The following is a 15,174-nucleotide window of genomic DNA, read 5'->3' on the forward strand; positions in this document are numbered from 1 at the left end:
TCATTGCCATGAACTCTCAAACATAGCGATCTTGTGAAAACAGTGCCTGTTAATTTACAACGTTTACCTTGAACAGTTGTCAAGTGTGATTTTTATAAGGAGTTGGTATGTTTCTAAGCAGTTATCTACTTGATCTTTTTAATATTGGGGTTAAGGGAAACCTGCTTACAGCATCAACTATTTTTCATTCAAATGGCACGTAATAGAGCATGTGTAACAGTTGTGTACCTTTGTGGGTTTTTTTTTTTTTTTTTGAGACAGGGTTTCATTCTGTTGCCCGGGCTGGAGTACAGCCGCTCGATCTCACTGCGACCTCCACCCCCGAGGCTCAAGTGATTCTTTCATCTCGGCCTCCTGAGTAGCTGGGACTACAGGCATGCGCCACCACACCCAGCTAATTTTTGTATTTTTTGTAGAGATGGCGTTTCGCCATGTTACCCAGGCTGGTCTTGAACTCCTAGGCTCGAGTGATCTGCCTGCCTCGGCCTCCCAAAATGCTAGGATTACAGATGTGAGCCACTGCGCCCGGCAGTGTGTGCATTTCTGAATAAATTTATTAGTACTTGAATAATGTATTAGTTTCTGCATTTATTTAATGTAACGTTTTGATCTGGCATGGAAGAACATGAGAGGAGGGACAAGAGTTAACACATCAGATGGACATAATGCTATTGTATTTCAGAACTTAAAATCCAGTAAAATTGTGTATATTCAGCTAGATACAGCTAGTTGTTCCAGTGTTTGCTATCTTATTTCATATAACGTACAACACTGGTTCTCAAGTCGTTAACTACCTATCAGAGTCATCTGGAAGAGCAGTTGAAAACTCAACTGGCTCCACCTCAGACTAATTGAATTCGAGTCAGTGATGGCAGCATGCCTGTGGTGGGCTTTTCTTAGTACTCCAGGTGATTCTAAAATGCAGTAAAGGTTAAGAGCCACAGGCCTAACCCTACAGATAACTCACTTTGAGCACATTTAGTCACTTTATGTGATTTGGCATGGTTGCCTCTACAAACTCCCTTTTTGGTGCTAGATACTTGTAGAGCAGTTGAGTTTGTGATTCTGAAAGTGACTGTGAAAAAAGGAATGTGTTAAGGTGTTTTGAAATCACAAAATGGATCCAGTCAAATTTTCATGTTTATATTTTTCATTAAAACTTAGGAGAAAAATAGTTGATACGAAGGAGGGAAAAATGTTCTTAGTTGAATTTTAAGATTTGGCATTTGATATTCTAAATAAGTATTTTGGGAATTGGTCCAGGCCTAGTCATGCCATATTTAGCAAATAAAAAGGCAGATCACCTAGTTAAAATTGAATTACGGATAAATCACAATTACTTTAAAAAATGTAGTTATGTCCCATGCAATATTGTGGACATACTTTAAAGAAAGCAATATTTTGGACATACTTATACTAAAAATATATTATTTGATATAAATAAATATAAATTTATTATTTGATGTTTATTAAACCATGCATTACCACAGTGCCGTCTATCTTGATATCCCATCCTTAACATAACTCTCTTGGCTGGACTCACTTTTTTACCTTCTCCTTTCCTCCTCCTTTCTCCCCATCTCCCTCCACCCCCTTTTTTTGATTCACCAAGGATCCATGGTACTGGCATGTTATATTGGTAACATGTGATTACTTCTTTTTTCATATTTAGGATAGGAAATATGAAAGAGGATACACTATATTGAAATTTTTTTTAACATTTAATTGTATAATTAGTAGAATAATGTAAATGAGAACTTAATTGTCTCATATAATTTGATAATGTTTGTAATCTGTAGAAAATGTTCTCATGAGAGATTGAATAGAAATAGATACCTAGGAGTTAGGCAGACCTGATCTTTCCATTGCCTGACCTGGAGCAAGTTACCCCCTCAATAAAGCTAAGTTTCCTTGGGGATGATAAATTCATGGGGACCCCAGGATTCCGTGGGATGATGCAATTAAATATGTAAATATGTCAGAAAGCATGACCTTTGTTAACGGTTGGGGTGATTATGAAAGGGCTGATTTCAGCATGGTAACTATTAAATCTGGATTTATTTAAAGTATCAATTGGTCATAAAAATGGAAAGGCCAGACATGATCATCTTCATACAAAAAGATTGTACTTCTGTTACTTTTGGAAGGGTGTGTGCTCTGTGTGGACTACCTGAATTTATCCCATACAAGGATAGCACATGTAATTAGCATAGCTCATTGAGATTTCATCTTTGCTTTTGAAGAGTAAAATGAATGACTTTCAAGAATTAGTGTATTGGGTCAATGACAGTACTTTGTTTCAGCCAAACAGTTAACCAGACAGAACCAATAATGAGGCTCTCCCCAGGCTGCCTAGGCTGCATAAGAAACCATTAATCATAAGATGTTGTGTGTGCAGCTGAGCCCCTGAGCAACACCATGGAGTCAAAGGGTCAAGGAATAACTGACTCCAGTTTACCCTGATTACTTAACTAAACATTTCCACTCGTTTAAGAAGGATAGTATTTCCATAGCGTTGTGATAGGTTTTAAAATGCCACAAGATAATCGCCACTTCTAAATTGGTATGAAATATCCACCACTTATAAAGGTGCATCTTCGATCTTGAGTGGGTTTTTACTATGCAGTTTTATCTGCATGACCAAATTGCTCGAATAACACTTTTTCTCTGTCCACGGGTAGGTCATTCAAGGGGTGTCCACATTGTAGTGGCCTGAGATATCAACCCAAGTACCCTTCCCCTTTTTCCTTGGGCATACAGAATTTCTGGTGTCCCTGCATGCCTTGGATTTGCATTGCATAAAATAAGCATTTGTATTTCATTGTATGTAAATGCTAAATTATGGAATTTTAAAGGGAAATCTCAACAATTGATTGTGTGATCTTTATAATATATCTAATATATCCAGTATAGATGAGATATATTATAAATTTATATATTATATATACTAGATACATGGTATATATTATACAATTTATAATTATAATATAAATTGTATAATATATAATATAAATTATATAAATTAGTATATATAATATATATTAGAAATGTTATTTCTAATCTATCCAGCGGGTGTATTATGAATCAGATTGTCCTGATTTTGTTTTTTCTGTGGTGATTTCCGTTGTCTATAATTAGAGGCAGCATGCATACAGGCCTGGCCGACTTTTTCAGAAAACGCTGTCTTGAGCTCTGTAGTAGTTATATGATCCAGTCCTGGTTGTAGATATTTAAAATGTTGGATTTACAATTTTGGTTTATCTTTGTTTATTACAAAATGCATTTCTATTCGGTAGAGAACTTCAGGTCTTTTTAAAGTAATGCTATTATATCTCTTTAATCATGTATTATAAAATTCAGAATTATTGATCTCAAGTCAGTCATTTAGTACCTGCTAGGTTCCAAGGTGGCTAGTTGGATTCTATTTGTGAGGCACTCACTGCACAACAACCAGAGAGGAACTGTTCTGAAAGAATATTGTAATTTTTTAAAACCATAATAAAATACTAAGCTGTGATGACATAGTGAAGTATGTCCAGGCCAGACTGTTTGGAAAGGTTATCAAGGAGATCAGACTCGATTTTTCTGGTGTTATAATCACAGACCTGACTTCATTTGCTTATGTGAGGCAAGTGCTGCAATTGTTTTTTCTTTGGGAGATGTGACAGTGATATCTGGGGTGCTGCTTTTTTCCCCTAGTGCCGTTAGTACATTGTTTCTCAGAAAACTCAGAAATGCTATTTCAGGAAAAAGTTTTACAAAATTGCACCACTTAGAGGGATCTTTCATTAGAACTCAGATGAGCTAAGACATTTCCAAATTCGTGGGTGTTTTTTTTTTAATATTTTAGGTTTGGGGGTACATGTGAAGTTTTGTTACATAGATAAACATGTCATCGGAGTTTGTTGTACACATCATTAGATCACTCAGGTATTAAGCTAGGTCCCCAGTAGTCATCTTTTCTACCCTCTGCCTCCTCCCACCCTCTCCCTTCAAGTAGATCCAGTGTCTGTTCTTTCTTTCTTTGTGTTCATGTAGCTCCCACCAAATTTGTGTTTCAAAGCTTAATCACCACCTCCATTGTAACTTAAAAAATTATCATGTACATGTGTTTGTTTTTCTGCACGTATTTGTTGGCAGATAGCTGCTTTGTGATGGCAAAAAGAAGCCCTTTTCTGTGAGCGGGTTTGGTGTCCGGCTCGACCTGGGTTCCTGCACCACTGCTGTGTGCTCCTCCTCGAGCGAATGTATTGCTCACTGTGCATTGTGCTGCTGAGCTCACGTGTGTGACACGGATTTGTTCTTTCTTTTCAGGTTATCACCAATCTGGTGAAAATGTTGAAGTCCAGAGACACGAGGAGAAATTTTTGTCCTCCAAACCACTGGCTGTCAGAACAAGAAGATATTAAAGCAGATAAGGTGTTATTGAAAGATCTTTTTAATATTTATCATTAAAAAATACATTCAGCTTGTGTCTTTCTGGAGAGAAGAATTAAGCACTTTAAAATTATTTATTTTATGACTCATATGACTAAATAGTAATGATAAACCTTGTTACTAACTCTTACGCCAACTTCTTAATGGAACATATAGCAGTATCATTGACTTAAAATGATATTCTGAGTTATTAATCCTCAATTTTCCTTTTTAACCTGAGATTATATTAAAGCCTTAATGATTCTTTGTGAGGTTGAAAAATATTTTGCTTTTATTAGTATTAATATATGTCTAGTATTTAAAAGAGATAGATCTTATACCTAATTTTTGTGGTTTTTTTTGAGACGGAATCTTGCTATGTTTGCCCGTGGTGGTCTCAAACTCCCAGCCTGAAGTGATCTTCCTACCTTGGCCTCCCAAAGTGCTGGGATTACAGACGTGAGCCACCACACCAGTCCTTTATCCTTGATTTTCTAAAAGAACAGAGACAAATTTGAATATTACTAACACCTACATCTAAAGCAGATTCAGTAGTATGATACGTTAGTAAAAAATTTAAGTGGCCAGGCGCGGTGGCTCATGCCTCTAATCCCAGCACTTCAGGAGGCTGACGGGCAGATCAGTTGAAGCCAGGAGTTCGAGACCAGCCTGGCCAACATGGCGAAACCCTGTATCTCTATTGAAAATACAAAAATTAGCTGGGCGTGGTGGCAGACGCCTGTAATCCCAGCTACTCGGGAGGCTAAGGCAGGAGAATCACTTGAACCTGGGAGGCAGAGGTGCAGTGAGCTGAGACTGTGCCATTGCACTGCAGCCTGGGTGATAAGAGTGAAACTCCGTCTCAAAAAAAAAGAAAAATGAAAGAAAATACAAATATTAGCCGGGCATGGTAAGTGTCCCCCTGTAGTCCCAGCTACTCAGGAGGCTAAGGTATGAGAATCCCTTGTGCCCTGGAGGCGGAGGTTGCAGTGAGCCAAGATCGTGCCACTGCACTGCAGCCTGGGTGACAGAGCGAGATTCTGTCTCCAGGAAAACCAAAAAATGTAAGTGATGTTAACAGAGGGACATAAAGTATTTTCAGTTCTTGAGAAAAAGTCATAACTGGATTCATTTCAGAATCTTGGGAGTAGGAGATGGAGTGGTGGAGGGTATAAAAGAAACCATGTCGGCCAGGCGCGGTGGCTCATGCCTGTAATCCCAGCACTTTGAGAGGCCAAGGCAAGTGGATTGCCTGATCTCAGGAGTTTGCGACCAGCCTGGGCAACATGGTCAAACCCAGTCTCTACTAAAATACAAAAAATTAGCCGGGCACGGTGGTGTGAGCCTATAGTCCCAGCTACTTGGGACTGAGGCTGAGGCAGGAGAATCACTTGAACCTGGGATGCGGAGGTTGCAGTAAGCCGAGATCACGCCACTGCGCTCCAGCCTGGGCGACAGAGCAAGATTCCGTCTCAGAAAATAAAGAAAAAAAAAAAAAGAAACCATGTCAAAGAAATATTCGAGGAGAGAAAACAGGAGTGTTTCAGAACAATTTTATAAGCATGACTATGTCCTCATGAGATATTTGTGAGTTAAGCCTGTTGCTTCTAACTCTGCCCACTGACAAGGTATAGCAGTGGTGGCAGATCCCCCAGCAGTGAACAGCTCCGGGGCCCAGGCCAGGGTTGCTTCACAGCAAAAGAAGCAGTCCTGGCACGGTGCTTGGTTCCAGGTCTGGGGAAGACCCTGCAAGATGGGTGAGGAGTGTTCTGTCATGCTGGAGAGCGAGGAAGCCATTGCAGGGTGGCTGGGCCTGGGAGACAGGGTTAGGAGCCTGTCTCTAGCTGGTCATGGGCGGAAACTTGAAGCATTCATGAAAGCAGCTAACTCTGAGTTCGCAAAGGTGCTAACAAAACCCTTCGTCGTCATATTTGTAGGATGCAAAGGAACCATCTCATTACTTTGAATAGTTTTGAAAAAAAGAAGTACTCAAGCATTTAACCCACCTTTCATTTATAAACTGTACCTCAGGCAAAACAGTGTGTGATCTTTTGCGTAGAAGTATTCCAGCCAATACTACGTGAAAAGGATTTTTGCAAACTGGAATCAGCCTGTTGCAGGCTCTGGTGAAGGAGATGACCAGGGCGGTGCCACTCCAGGTGCAGCGCGTGTCTAGGGTCTGCTGGTCTGAGATGGTGTGTTGGCCTCGCAGGAGAGGAGGGTCCTGTCCCAGAATGCAAATAACTGCACCTCTTCCTTACTCCAGAAAGTTGTGCGATGGGAAAATGTCAGCTGAACCCAGCAGTGTGCTTAGTGATTTAATTGATTTATATTTTGGCACAAGTCCCTTATCTCATCACCAACTGGTAGTACGGTGCACACACCCACACTTGAAGTAGGTTTCACCTCTGCAGTGAAAAGCAGAGATGGCGGAGAGGGGGGGCCTCTCGATGATCGAGCATCCCACACCACCTAGGAAATGTTCTCGCCAGAAAGTTAAATCTAAATGTGGTGGAACCTCTACATCTAACTACAAAATTACAGGAAACAGAGGGGTTAGAAGTACATCTTTAACAACACCATGAGGGTGCAATTAGCAAAATCTAGATTATGGGAAATTTTACAGGATAAAAGTTTCTTCATTAAAAATTGCAAGGGTGGCTGGGCACGGTGGCTCACACCTGTAATCCCAGCACTTTGGGAGACCGAGGTATGCGGATCACCTGAGGTCAGTTCGAGACCACCCTGGCCAACATGGTGAAACCCCATCTCTACTAAAAATACAAAAGTTAGCCAGGCATAGTGGCATGCGCCTGTAATCCCAGCTACTTGGGAGGCTGAGGCAGGAGAATCGCTTGAACCTGGGAGGCAGAGGTTGCAGTGAGCCAAGATCAGGCCACTGCATTTCATCCTGGGTAACAGAGTGAATGAGACTCCATTTAAAAAAAAAAAAAAAATTGCAAGGGCCGGCCGGGTGTGGTCGCTCACGCCTGTGACCCGGGCACTTTGGGATGCTGAGGCAGGTGGATTGCTTGAGCTCAGGAGTTCAAGACCAGTCTGGGCAAGATAGCAAAACCCCATCTCTACAAAAAGTACAAAAATTAACCAGGCATGATGGTATACACCTGTAGTGCCAGCTACTCAGGAGGCTGAGGTGGGAGGATCACTTGAAACCAGGAGGTGGAGGTCGCAGTGGGCTGAGGTCGCACCACTGCGTTCCAGCCTGGGTGACAGAGTGAGACCCTGTATCAAAAAATAAAAAATTGTAAGGACCAAAAATAAGGGATGAGAGGAACTGACAGATGAAAAATAACTTGAGAAAATATACTATGTCTATTTTATTTGAATACTGCCTCAACCAAATTGAAAAAAAAACTAGAAAGTGACTCTTTGATAATAATAATTTTTAAAGTGATCTATTTTGCTTCATAAAGCAATTATATTATTTTACTGTGTTTAGATACTATGCATCATCAAATAAAACAATTAGAGATATTTTGGGGCATATTACAAAACATAGTTAACTATAAAAGTATGAAAGGATAGCTAGCATGAGAGAGGACCTGAAAAGGTAAAGCAAAAGGGGACATGAAGGTACGAGGTCAGAGAGAGGGCCCAGCCCCCAGTAGAGAAATGTCCAGCACCAATTCTGTTCAAGTGTGATCAGGTCAAAGTGTGTGCTGGAGCACAGGGGAGTTCTGAACCAGGATTGCCCCCGACAGGTCACTCAGCTCTATGTGCCAGCATCCAGACATGTGTGGAGGTTCCGGCGGATGGGGAGGATAGGCCCGCTGCAGTCCACCCTGGACGGTGAGTTCTCTAGGACACAGGGTTACTGAGGTATGAATTACATGCTGTCAAATTCACTCCTTTAATCTACAGATCTGTTATTTTTCATAAACTTACAGAGCCATGTCACCCCCACCAGGAGCTACCATGTAGAAAAGTTTCATCACCCCCAAAATTGCCTCTAGCTCCATTGCGGCCACCTCTTCAGCAGCCACCCATTTCTGTTTCGTCCTGTCACTTTGCCTTTTGCAAAAGGCCTCCAAAGGGAACCATGCTGTGTAGTCTGCTCCTGGCTCCTTTTGGTCAGCACGGTGCATTTGAGGGTGCTGTGTGGGTTGATTGTTGCCTCTGTTGCTCAGCAGTATTCCAGTGTGGGGATGCACCACAGTTTGTGAATCCATTCATTGGTTGAAAGACATTTGGTTATTTTTTCAATCTCTGGGAATACGAGTACAGCTGCTATAAACATCTATGTACAGGTTTTTCTGTGAACATACATTTTGTTTGACATGGAGTAAGTTTCACTGGGAGTAAGAATCTTGAGATATTTGGCAAGTTTATGTTTAACTTGATGAGAAGCTGCAGAACTGTGTTCCAGGGTGGCTGCACGGCTTTGCATTCAGACCAGCAATGAATGAGAGCCTCTGTTGTTCCCAGTCCTCACCAGCACTTATAGTTGTCATTTTTTTAAAAAATTCTATGGGCCGGGTGTGGTGGCTCACGCCTGTAATCCCCAGCACTTTAGGAGGCCGAGGTGGGCGGATCACGAGGTCAGGAGTTCAAGACCAGCCTGACCAACATAGTGAAACCCCATCTCTACTAAAAATACAAAAAACTAGCTGAGCGTAGTGGCGGGCACTTGTAATCTCAGCTACTTGGGAGGCTGAGGCAGGAGAATCGCTTGAACCCAGGAGGTGGAGGTTGCAGTGAGCCGAGATCACACCACTGCACTCCAGCCTGGGTGACAGTACAAGACTGTCTAAAAAAAAAAAAAAAATTTGGCTATTATAAAAGGTGGGAAATGGTATCTTATTGTGGTTTTAATTTGTGTCTACCAGCCGACTAATGATATTCAGCATCTTTTTCATGAATTTGTTTTTTTCTTTTGTTTTCTTGGGTTTTTTTTGTTTGTTTTTTTTTTGGAGACAGGGTCTCACTGTGTGCTCAGGCTGGAGTGCAGAGGTGCAATCACAGCTCACTGCAGCCTTGACTTCCTGGGCTTCAGCGATCTTCCTGCCGTAGCTTCCAAAGTAGTTGTGACCACAGGCGTGTGCCATCACACCGGGCCAATTTTTTAATTTTTTTGTAGAGATGGAATCTCCATATGTTGCCCAGGCTGGCCTTTAACTCCTGGGCTCAAGGGATCTTCCCACCTTGGCCTCCCGAAGTACTACGATTACAGATGTGAGCCACTGCACACTGCCTGTGAACATGTTTTTTAGTTATTGAATTTTGAGAGTTATAAAGCTATTCTGGATATAGTTTATCAGATACGTGATTTTCAAATATTTTGTCCCAATCTGTGGCTTGTCTTTTTCTTTTCTTAGCAGTGTCTTTCAAGGAGGAGAAGTTTTAAATTTTGATAGAATCCCATTTGCCATTTTTTTCTTTAATGAAATTGTGCTTTTGATATGATGTCTAAGATACCTTCACCTAACACCTTACTTTTTTTTTTTTTTGAGACAGGGTCTCACTGTGTCACCAAGCTGGAGTGCAATGGTGCAATCACAGCTCACTGCAGCCTTGAACTCCGCAGTCTCAGGCAGTTCTCCCACCTCAGCCTCCTGAGTAGCTGGGACTATAGGCGCATGCCACCATGCCCAGCTAATTTTTTAAAAAATTTTCTTTGTAGAGGCAAGGTCTCTCTGTGATGCTCAGTTTCTCAAACTCCTGAGCTCAAGGGTTGCTCTCGCCTCAGCCTGGGATTACAGGCATAAGCTGCCATCCCCAGCTCCTTGAAATGAGTTTTAAGAGGCCAAGTTATGATTTATTGTTGGAAAGGAATGGGATATGTGCTTATTCCTGAAATACTGCCTGGGGCCCACTGTGTATACAGCCTTCTCCCAGGCGCCATCTCATGTACGCGCCTGGTCTGGGAGGAACTTTGTTACCGTAGTAGGAGGAAAAGGGCACGAAGGTGCTCGGGGGTGGCCGGGGCACCTCCCACTGCTGGATCTGGCTGCATTCGGGCCTCATCACCATTGCTAGGCGTGCACATCTAGCTGTGCACTTGAGATGTGCTAGACAGCTGGAGTGGAAGTGTGGTTGTTGATTGGGACATCTTTAATATTCGATCAAGGTATGTATTCGGGGAGCTACTGTGCTGATCCTGCACTGTGCATGGCTCATGGGTCTACCTGAGGCAGGGATGTGTTCATGGAACTGGATTTAGATAAATGAGTTAATCAGGATGATTTCAAGAATCTTCACCTTAAGAATTGTCAGTGGGAATGCAGGGGAAAGTACAAGTGAACTAATTAAGGTTTTAAAATGTGTTGTAGTGGGTTTGGAGTCCCCGCCGCTGTCTGTGTCTGAGGAAAGACAGCTTGCTGTCCTGACAGAGTTGCCTTTTGTGGTTCCATTTGAGGAACGAGTAAAGGTATGCAATTTGGCTTCTTTATTGTCACTACGTATCATATTAGTGTTAAGAAATTAACACACACCCACCAAAGAAATCTCTAAAGGTGCCTAGTACCTGGCTGATTACATAACATACTTTTCTCATTAGGCTGAAATAGCTAAGAATGATTTATAAAACCCAACCAGATACCTCTTTTTATAAACTGTAAGTATTTTCTTAGTTACAACTGATTGAAAGCCAGTAACACTATAGATTTCTTATAACGAGGGTCTAACGTCATTTTTCTCTATTAAATTTTGCATTGTTTGGCCAGGTACAGTGGCTCCTGCCTGCAATCCCAGCACTTTGGGAGGCCAAGGCAGGCGGATCGAGCCCGTGAGTTTAAGACCAGCCTGGGAAACATAGCGAAACCCTGTCTCTACAAAGAATACAAAAGTTAGTTGGGCATGGTGGCGTGTACCTGTAGTCCCAGCTACTCGGGATGCTGAGGTAGGAGGATCATTTGTGCCTAAGAGGCAGAGGTTGTGGTGAGCCAAGATCACGCCACTACACTCCAGCCTGGGCAACAAAGCCAGAACCTATCTCAAAGGGGGGGTAAAATTTTGCATTGTTTTTGAAAAAGCCAATTTTTTGTGAAGATATGCTTCTGTACATTCATGTTTAAGTTATTTATCAGAAACACTGTTTTATTTTTATTTTTCTGAGACAGGATCTCACTCTGTCACCTGGGCTAGAAAGCAGTGCTGTGATCATAGCTCACTGCAGCCTCAAACTCCTGGGCGCAAGCCACCATCTCACCTTGACCTGCTAAAGTGCTGGGATTACAGGCATCAGCCACTACACCTGGCCTGGAAACACTACTATTTTTTTTTTTTTTTTTTTTTTTTGAGATGGAGTCTCCTCTGTCGCCCAGGCTGGAGTGCAGTGGCGCGATCTTGGCTCACTGCAGCCTCCGCCTCCCAGATTCAAGTGATTCTCTTGCCTCAGCCTCCCAAGTAGCTAGGACTACAGGCACATGCCACTATGCCTGGCTAATTTTTTGTATTTTTAGTAGAGACGGGGTTTCACCGTGTTAGCCAGCATGGTCTCGATCTCCTGACCTCGTGATCTGCCCGCCCCAGCCTCCCAAAGTGCTGAGATTACAGGCGTGAGCCACCGCGCCTGGCCACTTTACTTTTTATAAAAAAAGAAATGGACAAATATCTTAATTGCTTGTCTGGTGTCTTTGATGTACAAAACTTTGTTTATATATGTTTCCAAATTTTAAAATGTTTTGTTTTTATTTGTCAACTATTTTTACCAAATTTCTAAAGATTACTTGGTTCCATTCTCCAGTAATGGCTTCAAGAGTGTATTTTTTAGGCCTGTACACTCTGTTTATATGGTGAACAAAAGAGTTTCTTTTGAAGCTGTTCATGTCCCTTCACTAAACCCTCCCTGCACGTGCATACACATACACACACACACACTCTCTCACTCACTCACTCACTCCCTGAGCTCCCTCTACTGGATTTTTAACATCAAAAAATTATTTGAATTTTGTCAGAGATATTTCTACTAGTGTTAGTATACAGCTTTTTACAAAGCTGTTCTTTCCTCACTAAGTTTTTATAAAGGATTTATAAATGAAAATATTCTATGGCAAGGGGTTTAAATTTTAATTTTAATTTATTTTATTTTTGAGACAGAGTTTCACTCTGTCACCCAGGCCTGAGTGCAGTGGCGCAGTCTTGGCTCACTGCAACCTCTGCCTCCCGGGTTCACAAGATTCTCGTGCCTCAGCCTCCCAAGTAGCTGGGATTACAGGCATGAGCCACTGTGCCTGGCCAGATTTTTTAAATTTATTTTAAACTGGGCAAAGGAGCAACATTAGAAATATTTAAATATGATATACATTATATGTTATCTATACATTTATTGATAAAAATCAAGATTTGATACCTTGACTATTAGCATTTATTTCAGAATTTATGAAGATACAAAAGATAAGATTTAGCAGTTTATTCTTTGGTAGCTTGTAAGAGGTCTTTTGTTTCTAATAACCTTACAGCTTTCCTTGTTTGTTAGATCTTTCAGAGGTTGATTTATGCAGATAAGCAAGAAGTTCAAGGAGATGGTCCATTTGTGGATGGAATTAATGTCACAATAAGAAGAAATTACATTTATGAAGATGCTTATGACAAACTTTCTCCAGAAAATGGTATATATAATTCTTTCTGTGTATTATTTGGCAGGTGGAGGCTAGGGAATTGTTTTAGAAAATGGTGGTTCTTTAAAAATTAGTGTCCATCATCTTGTTCCATAATGACTTAAAAACTGAAATGTGAGGCTGGGCGTGGTGGCTCACACCTATAATCCCAGCACTTCGGGAGGCTGAGGTGAGAGGATTGCTTGCGCTCAGGAGTTCTAGAGACCAGCCTGGGCAACATACTGAGACCCTGCCTCAACAAAAAAAAAGTGAGCTTATCTGGGTATGTTAGTGTGCCCCTGTTGTCCCCACTCTGCAGAAGGCTGAGGCGGGAGGATGGCTTGAGCCTGGGAGGTCAAGGCTGCGGTCGAACCCTGATTGTGCTACTGCGGGAGGATGGCTTGAGCCTGGGAGGTCAAGGCTGCGGTCGAACCCTGATTGTGCTACCGCTCTGGCCTTGGCAATAGAGCCAGACCCAGTCTCCAAAAAAAAGTATAGCAAGTCAGATTTGGGAGACATGTTATCAAGTAATATTTCTAAAATTGACAGTTACTACAACAGAAGCCTTTAAAAAATATTAATTATTTTTAAAGGGCAAGAAAGTAACCAGTTTCCCACCTCCCGTTGTCTGCCTCTAAAATTTAGTTTGCAAGCTGTTGTTCTAAAAATCTCGATGGCAGCCATTTACATTCTGCGTTTCTGTATAAATATTTATATGAAATCACAAATTGTAAGCCAAATTAAACATATTAAAATAAGTGCCATTGCAATCCAGGTTTCTTTATAAAAAGATAAGTGTGCTCCAATGACACTGCCATTAGTAAAGAAGAATTATATTGTGACAGCAATTTGGATAGCATTTGGAGCTCACTGGCATGTTTTGTTGTATGTTAATATTTGATACTTAGTCTTCAAAATTTGTGTGCTATTAACTTCTAATATATTAGCAGTTTTAACTTCCAAATATTGTGTTTATGGTAATACATTAATTCAATGTTGGTCAATGCCGAGGGGATTGAAATGAAAGTTTAGGCTGGATCTAAAATTAAAAATGAAATCATCTTACCCAGCTTTTGGAAGGTGATGAGTTGTCCGATGTGAAATGACAATTGCCTTTTCCTCTAGGGGAGCAACTTAATTTTCTTCTAAGGAAATGAAACCTGATTTCTAATAATTTTTATTGCTTACATAAAGAACTAATTTTGTCATAATGTTGGAACAGTGGAGGAAAGCTGACATCAGTTGTTTCCTTACTCTATTTCAAGCTTTTTTTTTTTACACAATTTACTGTTGCCATTGAATCCTTGCCGTGGCCCTGTGATGCTGCGAGTGTCATCAGCTGAGACTGAGTGAACTTAGGTCTGCATGCAGGCTGTGGCCTCTCCGCAGGGCCAGGTTTCTCTTGCCTAGCAGATTGTGTTTTCAGAGTATTCGGCGTGAATGAGATGAGAGTAGGTACTTTGACTCCTAATCTAACTAATCGTCTAATTGAGAGATGTTTTGGGGTCCCACAGTACCTTATAAATGAATTCTAATAGTTCTTATGTTATATTTTTATTAGCAGATTTCATGTTCATCTCCTACTTGACCCTGGAGGTCTTTACAGCTTGGGATGGAATTGTTTATTTGATGTACACAGCTGGTGCTCAGTAGATGCTTGTTCAATTTATGATTGAATCCCAGGGGGAAAAAAATAGATGTGACAAAATAATGAGTTTGCCAATGCTCGTGTAGTGTTTAGAGAAGAGTGAGATGTTTAACATTGAAGGGCCTTCCAAGAGGCAGTTCTGGAGCAGCACCTGTAGGGGAGGAGCTGAGTTTGTGGGTGAGGGGAGCTCCGAGGGCACGGGTGCTGTGGTGGGGGGTGCTTGCAAGTAGGGGGCTGTAAGCTCTTCAGCCAGAGTAGAATGTGTTTCTTACTTACCAGCAATTTAAAATTAACTTTAAAACTACTCCCTGGGCGGGGCGCAGTGGCTCATGCCTTTAATCCCCGCGCTTTGGGAGGCCGAGGCAGGCAGATCACAAGGTCAGGAGATCGAGACCATCCTGGCCAGCATAGTGCATAGTATTTTTAGTCTCTACTAAAAATACAAAAAAAAATAGCTGGGCGTGGTGGTGGGCACCTGTAGTCCCACCTACTCAGGAGGCTGAGGCAGGAGAACGGCGTGAACCCGGGAGGCAGAGGTTGCAGTGAGCCAAG

At 41.6% G+C, this 15,174-nt stretch overlaps 1 protein-coding gene across 3 annotated transcripts in view; it reads left to right on the forward strand.

The window, feature by feature from the left end:
• UBE3C (ubiquitin protein ligase E3C) overlaps positions 1 to 15,174 on the forward strand; it is a 129,519-nt gene that overhangs the window by 74,059 nt on the left and 40,286 nt on the right. For all 3 annotated transcript variants that reach the window (XM_024249660.3, XM_024249661.3, XM_024249663.3), the window contains 4 exons: positions 4,315 to 4,419; positions 8,139 to 8,226; positions 10,707 to 10,804; positions 12,854 to 12,986. In XM_024249660.3, coding sequence (XP_024105428.1) covers positions 4,315 to 4,419; positions 8,139 to 8,226; positions 10,707 to 10,804; positions 12,854 to 12,986 — 424 coding nt within the window. The remainder of the gene's footprint in view (positions 1 to 4,314; positions 4,420 to 8,138; positions 8,227 to 10,706; positions 10,805 to 12,853; positions 12,987 to 15,174) is intronic.

The sequence above is a fragment of the Pongo abelii genome, chromosome 6 (assembly GCF_028885655.2).
Source record: "Pongo abelii isolate AG06213 chromosome 6, NHGRI_mPonAbe1-v2.0_pri, whole genome shotgun sequence".
NCBI classification, from domain to species: domain Eukaryota; kingdom Metazoa; phylum Chordata; class Mammalia; order Primates; family Hominidae; genus Pongo; species Pongo abelii.